The sequence below is a fragment of the Vigna angularis genome, chromosome 2 (assembly GCF_016808095.1).
Source record: "Vigna angularis cultivar LongXiaoDou No.4 chromosome 2, ASM1680809v1, whole genome shotgun sequence".
Taxonomy (NCBI): domain Eukaryota; kingdom Viridiplantae; phylum Streptophyta; class Magnoliopsida; order Fabales; family Fabaceae; genus Vigna; species Vigna angularis.
The window spans coordinates 16836564-16847091 of record NC_068971.1 but is presented as its reverse complement, the minus strand read 5'-3'; the positions used below and the strand labels follow the sequence as shown (position 1 = coordinate 16847091).

At 34.9% G+C, this 10528-nt stretch overlaps 1 protein-coding gene across 2 annotated transcripts; it reads right to left on the bottom strand.

The window, feature by feature from the left end:
* Positions 1-342: 342 nt before the first annotated feature.
* LOC108327910 (putative serine/threonine-protein kinase) lies at positions 343-6373 on the bottom strand. Of its 2 annotated transcripts, XM_017561642.2 has the most exons (7): positions 5972-6368; positions 5775-5890; positions 4576-4679; positions 4281-4491; positions 3835-4072; positions 2277-2427; positions 343-879 (listed from the first exon to the last, which is right to left on the bottom strand). In XM_017561642.2, the coding sequence occupies exons 2-7, from the start codon at positions 5848-5850 to the stop codon at positions 520-522; spliced, it is 1140 nt and encodes a 379-aa protein (XP_017417131.1). In that variant the 5' UTR covers positions 5851-5890; positions 5972-6368; the 3' UTR covers positions 343-519. The 2 variants fall into 2 exon arrangements, with proteins under 2 accessions (XP_017417131.1, XP_052728913.1); XM_052872953.1 differs by having other exon boundaries at positions 4344-4491; positions 5775-6373.
* Between the last annotated feature and the right edge of the window lie 4155 nt (positions 6374-10528).

Sequence of the window (10528 nt, the reverse complement as noted above, 5' to 3'; positions counted from 1 at the left end):
GACTCAGAACATGTTTGTTTGAACGAAGTTTTTATGAACTTTTATGACAAAAATAAAATGAAATAAAGTTCTTATAAATAAAAATTAATTTATATATAATTAGTTTATAAAAATTCTATCATATAATTAATTTCTCTAAATTTTTTGGTTTTAAATTTTACAATTAAATTTAAATTAAAGAAACAAATTCATATTTTTCTCTTATTTCTAATGAAGAAATCCATCCATACAATTTTTTAAACCCTGTGAAATTGACAAGAAAAACATAGACTATATGAAAAACCCTATATCTTTGAGGATTGACAAGAAACAAGACTATTATCACACTACTAACAGCAGAAAGAAAAAAGAAATAGCAAAGTAAAATAAGTATAAAGCATACACACACGTATACATGCTGATGAAATAAGGCCAATTCTCCCACGATCATATATTTCCTTTGGAAACACATTGATCTTATTCCTAAAACTATAATGCTAAATATTATCACATTCCACTATTATGTAAGTAACACCATCATCATCTTGGAAGCATCTCTGTCACAATATCTGTACCACTGAAGTGAGCTGAAGCTGCTTCATGTGGATTTCCAGTTTTTCTGGGCTTGATTGCCTGAGATGATGTCTCATTCAAAGAACCACCCCTTTTTCCAGTGCTGTGCCATCTGTATATTCCAGGCTCAGTCAAAGCCTTCTCATTAAGATGAACTTCTTTGGAAAGCATTTTCAATACTTGTTTCATGCTTGGTCTATGCTGAGCAGCTGATTGGGTGCAAAATAGAGCCACCACAAGGAACCGATACACCTCACTCTCATCATACTCACTTACTTCTGAATCAACAAGGTCTAGAAGCCTATTTTCTTCTTTCAGCTTCCAAGCCTGCATTCATGAATGATGAGTCAGGAGAAATCAACATATTTCTGCTCTTTTTTATGATCAATAATAATATAAAGGGATGCATCAGTTTTATTTTATTTTTTGAGTTATGTTCGTCAGGGGAATTTACTGAATGAAATTTAGTCCTATGAAAAGGGAGGTTGACTGAGAAAGATTCTGGAGGAAGTTATTAAGAGAGATCTCATGATAAATAATTTATCTGAAAATCTGATCTTTAAGTGAGCTGAATGGTGTTTCACAATCCATGTAACCAACCTCATTAAGTGGGAAAAGACTTTTGTTGTTTTCATTGTTGTGCATTTTGGTTTTTTGGCTACTCAAGATACTGGCTAATGTTTTTCCATGTTTAATATCACACACTGCGAGGAATTCAAGTATACAGTTGAAAATCTCGCATTGGGTAGACATGACTGAGATAAACAACATATAAAGAGAAAGTTTCTCAAATCCATTGCCTTGAAATTTTGGGTTGGAGGTGACGTAAGACCCAACATCATTTCAACTTCACAATAGGCTAGGAAAACAAGATGTGATAGTAAAGCTACTACATTCAACTTCTGATGATTTAGTGTTAGTTCAAGAATCCCCACTTTACTTATCCATTCTAAGCAATGATAAAACAAAATGTAGGAGACGGCTAGGTGTTAGTCGAACAGTATGGATATGAAACAAGGAAAGCTACATACAACTAAGAATTTTATAAATTAAAGGGTAGGAAAATCTCAACCTTGAGTAACCTTGAGGGAAAAATTAGGTTTTCCATAAAGCCTCTCTCTAGGTCCAGTTCACAAACTGTGTAGCATCTCATGGCTGCTCTAAATTGCTATATTTTGCTATTGATAACTATGCTGTTAGGCTGAAATTTCTATCTTGTGTTCTAAATTGTAGGTTAGTAAGTAACCAATGTGTTGAGTGTGTGAGCTGGTATACTTTAATTAGGCAGAAGAGGCCAAAACTCAAAGAATACTTGCTTCTGAGTAGTGAATAGTGAGAATCTCACCTCTTGTTGGGGGACTGGACGCAAGTTCCAACCTGGCCAAACCAGTATAAAACCAGCTGCACAATCCTTCTCTCTATCTTCTTTATTTTAATTGATATTGCTAAGCGTCTGATTTTCTGGGTTTATCAATTACCTGTCTGCTAAAAGTTTTATCAGCACTAAATTCTTAATCAAGTTTCAGTTTTAAGTCTGTTATACAAGATAACGTTTTGAAGGGCTTGATTAAACCACCTTTTCAAGCATTCTACTAGTATTTATGACTTTATTTATCTTTATGTGCTCCTATATATCTTGAAATTAAAGAAGCCAAGAGAAGATCCTAGCATGCATTGTATCAAATCAATATTAATCATACTCGAGAATAAAAAAATATATATACCCATTCCACCAAAACCAAATAGTCCTCATCAAATGCAGCTATGCTACTACTTTTCCCACTGATTACTTCAAGCATGAGAATCCCAAAACTGTAAACGTCTGCCTTCTTTGTAAGTTGTCCCAGAAGTGCATATTCTGGTGCAAGATATCCCCTGCAACAGAAAAGGTAAATTTGGTTTAATATTATGGCCAAGTCTCTTATAAAGAATTATAAAAAATGTAACTAAACTGATAAAACGAGGGAGATAAAGATACAATATCTTAAGTTTCCATGTTGCAAAGATGCTACTTTAGCCCAATAAACATGAGAAATTACAGACAGTTACTTCTAGTTTTGCACAGAACAGCTTAGTTTTTGGTTTAAACCTCCTTTCCCTGTCCATTCTTTTTGCTATCCTACTGTGTCAAACATAACATCTCAAGCACAGATTCTTATTGCTAAATAAATTATAGAATCACATGAGTTTTTCTGTAATGTTTCTAAAATTTATCTTAATTAATGTTACAATAATAGAGAAATCATCAGTGTATGTAAAGATTATGAAACAACCGAATGCTCAAGTAATTTGAAGCATATTACTATTTTAGCAAGACTGAAGTCTAGAGTGATTTCATGATGTGACATGGATGAGAAACAGAATTGCTTAGTTAATACTTAATAGAATACTGACAGATTGATAAACTAGACGAACATTATTCTAAGCATAAAAATCACACTCAGTAGAAATACAATTGCTGTCCCAGACAAACTCTATTACAGAGAATATTCTATGTTCACAAATTGAAAATAATAATAATACACCTATTTCACACTACACCCTACCACCCACATTTTCAATGGTAAAACTGCTCCTAACTTTCTACCCAAAACTGCCAACAAGACAGTTATTATTAAACATGTTATGATAATACACAATCCCTAATAACTCTTCTACTGATAACTGCAACCATGACAGTTATTTATCTTCATTGAAATCCACTTTCAGACAATAACAGTGAAAGCCAATGGTGCTCCAAACTCAGTTCCCATTGTTAATCTCGGTTCAATAGTATTCATATTGTCTACAAAGATTCATAAGAAATTATATAAGTTAAGAATGCTGATAACTTTTTCCTTCAAAAATCTGTGTCTGGAGATTAACATTGGAGTTCAAATGACTGCAGAAAGGCTGAACTTATGTTAGGTACCTGGGTTTGGAACCTAACAAGAACACACTAAGAAGATAGAAAGAACAATGAAAGAATGAGTTTCTATATTGAAATTGAGAATGATGTACACTGATAGCGCTAATGGAGGCCTAATCCCCCTCTTAGCCCTAACGGAGGCCTAATCCCCCTCTTCTGGCCAAAGTCCAGATTTAGAAAATAATACTCAATGATGCCCCTGACAACATAACAAGGTCTTATTTATACAATTTCTCCACCTTCTATCCTAAACCCATTACCCATTATATCTTCTTACCCTATATCCTAACAACTTACGTACAAGCAATTACTAATAGGGAAAATCTGGCACCAGTTAGATAAATGGAAACATTAACAGATATATATGTGCTTACACAGTTCCTGCAACTCGAGTACTAACATGGGTGACATTGTCAGGAAAAAGTTTTGCAAGACCAAAGTCCCCAATTTTCGGATTAAAATTCCCATCCAACAATATGTTACTGGCCTTGATATCCCTATGAACAATGTTTGGTTGAGCCTCTTCATGAAGAAAACGTAGACCAGAAGCTGTGCCACGACAAATAGCAGCCCTCTTTGGCCAATCCAGAGCAACATATTTACTTTTTGAACCTGTAAAAATGTTCTCCTTGCATTAGCATAAACCAATTCATATATAAACCCTCGATTAGTTTATTTAAGCAGTATCATACATCATGGAAACTATCAAACCCTTAATTCCTCATAACCAAACCAAACAGGGAAGTCACTAAAAACTTTCAAACTAATCAAACTTATAAAAGAATCATATCCATTATATTTAAATTGTACTAGTATTTACCAAGCAAAGAGCTTGCAAGGCTATTGTTCTCCATAAACTCATAAACCAGTATTCGATTACTACCCTCAATACAGCAGCCAATCAGTTCCACAAGATTTGGATGTCGTATATTTGATATCAAATCAATTTCTGTCATAAATTCATGAGCCCCTTGTTTAGACTCAACAGAAAGAGACTTGATAGCAACCCGAGTACCATCCCTTAAAACTCCCTGCAAATATTAATGACAACCAGCAGGTAAGCATTAGAACAAACAAAAAGAACGAAAATCAAAACTGATAGTCATGACTCTCACCTTGTGGACAACTCCATAACCTCCTCCACCAATTTTGCACGATGGGTGAAAATCGTTTGTTGCTGATCTCAATGAGTTATAGCTAAACTTTTTAGTTGCAACAGCTGTTGGATCACAAACATAAACTTAGATAAATCACAGGATTTAAAATTTTCAAAAAGACAGTACAAAGAAATCACGAATGCAAATTTGGGAAAGTATGTCCAAGTCAAGGTGTCTCACGTGAAACAGAGATATATGCATATTTTGCTTATATGATTTGCAAAAATTTATACTCTTTGAGGGTATTAAAAGAATACAGGTACATTACATAAACAAAAAATAATGTAACCACACGATTGCCAGGAGCTTATGTTAGCATCTTCAGTAGTAGAATTTCAATATTACTTCTAACCATTTTAAGTAAAATACTTCCCATAAAGTTATGACTCGGGGATACTAAAGTGGTTTAAGAGAGATAAATGATAATTCTTCTGGTAGATCTCTTGTTTGACCTGCAATTAATAATTTTCAGCAATAGATAGATCCTGGCGTGTTATAAACATAGAATCTGCAAGTGACCATGTTTGCCATTTTGACTGCAGGGGAGTGAGAACTAAAGAAACTAACTGTATCAATAATTATGCCACCAAATGACATCCTAACACTTAGTTTTTTTTTTTTTAATTTAACACTATTTGCATGCGCAATAATAATAATTCAAAACATCATTATCCAGGACTTAAGCCTTTTCTTTCTTGAGGAATTAAATAAAACTATCCGGTCAGTACATCAAAATCAATTTTGAAAGCATAAGGTAATTACTATCAACATCCCTCCAATCCTCCACCTAGCCACACAGTTCACACAAGAACCTGTTACAATTTTATATAATGTTGTCTTCAGGTTCTCGATTGTGGAAATTGACAGACAGAAAAAAAGAAAAATCTTTCCACAAAAATGCAGTCTCTGCATTAAGAAATCATCCCTTCATTCCCACCAATAAATAGGCAATTGAAACCTTCGTAAGAACACGTATGTTGCCCTTTCAGCAGGAAATATATAGAAAGGTGAAAGCGAGAGAAGGATGACCAGCAGGCATGAATAATGACAAGTACAAATTCAGCAACCTATTCAATTTGACACAAACAATTGACCCATGCTGCAATTTGTTATAGGCAATTATTATCACAATTCACAGATATAATCCTTTTTAGTACCTTGTTCATGTGGCTGGTCCGCAGGATCATCCCTCCTTCCAAAACAATTCAAAGCACCAAAACAATTACAAAACATGGCTATGCCCCAGCTCCAGTCTCCTAGGCTCCCATTAAACCTTCAAACACCATTTATCCTTCAAATTTATCTCACACACCAACGCCACCAAGTATGAAAACAAAACACTCAAGCCAACTACCTTGGAAAACATTGAAACAAGTTGCAAACTTGAATACAAAGCAGGGGCAAAAGACTTCACAGCATGATTTGAATCACTCTTAGACCCAAAATCCTACCCTGAATTTTCCAACTGATGGGGGCTTAAAAGGGTTGAAAAGCTAAGGTTTTTAGTCTCACAAAGAGAAAGGTAAAGCGTTTATAGTTTATTAGAGGCAATAGTATTACCGGGTTGGAAGGAACGTGTGAATCCATAAATGCTTAGGAAATGGAAAATGAATGAAGGGTCAAGGAAGCTATCAACGGCAAGGAGCGACAACAAAGATCTAAAGAAGTAGGGGTTAAACTATGAAAGAGACATGTAACTGTCCAATTTTTTTTCCTTGCTTTCTTATTTTTTTTTTCCTATTGATATATTTCCTTGACAAAATGAACCATAATGGATTATAAAATGACTAAGATTACGAAGACAAGAAATGACTAAGTCAGAATTCAGAGAAAAGAAGAAAATGAGAGAAAGACAAAAAACAAAATCAGAGAGAAAACATAAAGACTGCGTTTCTTACTTTCTTTCATAAAGAGAGACAGTGATGGTTGAAAACTTATGTGATTTGGTAATAAATGTAAAAAAAGTTGGTGGGACCATATGGCTAACATCCACCATATGAAACTATGCGTTTTGCATGAAAGCACAGATGACTCGTGTTTCGAAATTTCCCTTCCTTCAATTGTAAAAGTATTTGGGTTGATGTATTTATTAATTTTGGATTTATTCACAAACACTACTTTTATCATGTATATACGTTCCTTCTAGCTATCCTCATTGATCAAAGCACATAACCATTTACAACATAGTTCTAACCCGTGATGAATACCTTACAATTCTTGCTTCTAGCTATCTGAGTCTTTGTTCTCCCTTATCACACTGCAGCTGCAACGAGCCTTCTTGTTCTTCCTCACGTTAACAAGTTCTGTGGCTACTGGAACTCATGTGGCAAGGGTGTTAAGGTAAACGAGTCTAGTCTAAGTGAGAAGGGGATCACAGATAATAGTGTTGGATGGAAGATTAAGGTATTCTATGAATGGTGTGAATTGGTATGAAGGACGGTAAGTCCATGGAGTAAGGAAGGCTTCCATGTTAATAGGACAAGAAGGTTGTGAAGTAGGAAATGTGGTAAATAGACTTCTTAAGTTAAAGACTAAGATGACACACTAAGGTATTAGGTAAAATCAAAGTAAGCAAAACAAGAAATTAAACTTTTATACTAAGCGGCGCTAAGTTTGGTACAAGACGCACGTAGAGTCTAAAATTGTTTAACTATTGAAATGATTAAAAGAGTTTGGAAACTTTTTGCAATTTATGTTAAACGCTGTTTGTAGGGGTTATAGTGTCGGCAAAGAGTGTTTATCACTTATAGATTTTTTTAAAGCTTTTAGAAACGAAGTAAAGGGATAGCTGAGATGAAAACTCGTTTTTATATTGATTTACTCAAGTTTTCCTTTAATAACTTTTAAAGAGTTTCAGTAAGGTTTAATCATAAACAATTGGTTCCTGACAATTTTTCTCAAATAGGTCTCAGTTATTTTTTGTCTCAATTAGGTTCCTAATTATGAAAAATTCATGCAATTGGACCTCGGACATTAAATTGGTTGAACGACATTAAATATCAGCTGACGTGGCACAATGACATGATTTAATTAAAATACGTCGCAAACTTAGAGCATTTTACATGGGGCAGTGATGTGGATTTTGATATTTTAAACATTAAAAAATTAGTAAAATATAATTAAAATCAAATTGGGAATTTGGAAGGAATTTGCATTTTGTGAAATTAGGGTTCACTTATACCCTTTAAGGTTCTATCCTCCAAATTGGGGATTGATTGAATGAAATTGAGGATTGATTGAGCAAATTTGTTGGTTTCTGGTTTTCTACAAGTGGTTCCCATGGCAACACGATTTGGAAACTCGTTGTGACTTATGCGATTTGGCTTTTGCGTTTTGGGGTAAGCTTCTTAGTGGTTCGATGAAGATTCTGTGGTTGCTGTTTTGCGAGAGAACATGGAGGATAGGGCTTGTGAACTGTTTGTTAATTTGTGGTTAAACGAACCTGTGTTTGTTTTCGCAAGCGTGGAGGTGTGAGATGTCGACAAACTCGCATTTTCTGTGAGGAAGACGATGAAGGCACGGTGGTTTTCATTGTGGTTACTGGTTTGGGTGCTATGGAGAAGCAAGGTTGCCTTCGCCATTCACAGTGTTTTCATGAATCTGGTGGTTGATGGTGGCACGAGGATGCGAGATGGTGGTTCTGTTTAGGTGGATTACCACCGTTAATGGAGGATTTTGCATTGGTTTCTACGGTGGCTAACTGTTTTGATGGTGGCTAAGGTTTTTTATGGCTGAGATGGTTTGGTTTTGCGTGAGAGAAAAAGAAAAGAGAGGTGAAGGAGTGACCTTCGCAATGACTTGTGAGTGATTATTTTCCTCATCCTCCAGTTGTCAATGAAATTCGTTTGAGCGTTGTCATCACTAATCCATCCTTCAAGATTTGGACCACGATACATATTCTTCCTTCCGATAGTCTTGATCCTTTTTCTTTGAGAAGACAGAGAAGTCCGTATATAACTTATATACGGATAAATCCGTATATAACTTATATACGGATAAATCCGTATATAAGTTATATACGGATTTATCCTGATATAATTTATATACGGATATATCCGTATATAACGTATATAATTGTTTTAGAAGAGCTGAAAAAGTCATTTACAATACCCTGAACATGCCCAATTCATTTCATACAAACAGACCTGGACATTATAACTAAACATTCAAAATTCATATAAGCAAACATGGACATTATACATTGCACATTGACATAGAAATCCACAAAGGAAACATTGAAGATGAATACATAAATATTGTTTACATCAAAATATTCCAAGATTAAACATTAGGTAAGTTCATATGTTCTGCTTCTAAATAAGTTCAACAGTAATGGAAATTAGTTGTATAAAATGCCTAATAGTGCATAAAATTATTTTCATCTTGTGGTTGGTGGTCTGGTGATTGTTGTTCTTGAGGTTGCTGTTGTGGAGGTTGTTGTTGTGGAAGTTGTTGTTGTGGAGGTTGCTGTTCTGGAGGTTGCTGTTCTGGTTGGACATCATTAGGTGCTTGATTTTGAACTTCAGAATTTTGGAAGTTTAAAAAGTCTTGTGCAGCTATGGCTGCTGAAGGCGGAAGGAATGGCAGGAGGATGCCAATAAAGCCTTGAAAATTTTCAACCTGGTGACCATATTGTTGTAACTGTGATTTAAGTTAACAATTTCTTCTGAATTTTGTTTTTAAGTAGAAGAAAATGCTTGTGTCTGTTCGATGTAACTATCGACACAGTCATCTTGGGAACTGACATTTCCAATGCCGTATACACGTCCCTTGTATTTTCCACCAACAGCCTCTAACCAACATCGGTTTCTCAATCCTTCCTCCTCCGTAGGGTCTAGAGGACTACATCCTGAGGCACCAACAGATGCAGTCTCAAATCTTATTTATGCAAATTTTGCTTGAAATTGTTCCTATTAAATGAATAAATATAATAAGTAAACCTAAGGTTTAAAAACCAAGAATGTATAATGTGATAGAGTTAGTAGAAACTTACATGGGTCCGCCTAGACCTTTCGTCCACAAATTCCCCTGTTGATTGGCGAATATGTGTTTGCTGAAATATCTCATCAACATGCACAGACCGACCAAGCTCTTGTGACTACAAACAAAATGAGTTGTTAATAAACATTTGTAAAATTTATGATTACAAATTTAAGAAATAAAATGTACAAGTTACATACCAAACGAATAACATGCTCATGCACGCTAATAGATCCTCTAGTGTGCAAACAACCACCATTTTTAGATGTTCGATTCTTCTTAGTTGTTTCACACTTTTGTCTATAAAGTGGCATGTTCCACTTTTCCAGAAGACCATTCCAAGTATCCTCCCCCAGCCAATGAGGGTTTTTTCCTAGAGTTCTACATTTTTTATACATCTCTGAGTATGAGATGCCTTGGTGTGAAAATTTGTTTTGACCTTTTCCTCATCTTTAGGCTTCCATGAAACCTTTCTCTGTTATATTAAAAAGAATAGGTTTGAATAATAATAAAAATGTTGAAATCTTTATAACATATACATGTGGTCTAAGGAATAACTAGTTTGGTGTATGATAGTGAGAAGTGTGTACCTTAAATCGGTCAAAGAAAACATCTCTAGTTTCCTTAGGGATTTGTCCCCATGTTAGCCATGGCTCATCAAACTATTGCTTGATGGTGGTTGTGATTGCCTTTGATGCAATTCTTGTAGGATAAAACCTAAACCAAAATTAAACTCGAACATTAGAATAATAGAACAATGAATTGTGTGTATATATATATATATATTAATTGAGTTAAATTTTTTTGTTACCCTCCTCCAACGGGTGTAATCATTGGCCGACTGTTGGAACATTCTTCCTCGTCATTATTGGGTGAACTGGAATGTGGATCTGCATCCACTGTACCAGGTGATGGTGCAATATTTGTGGGA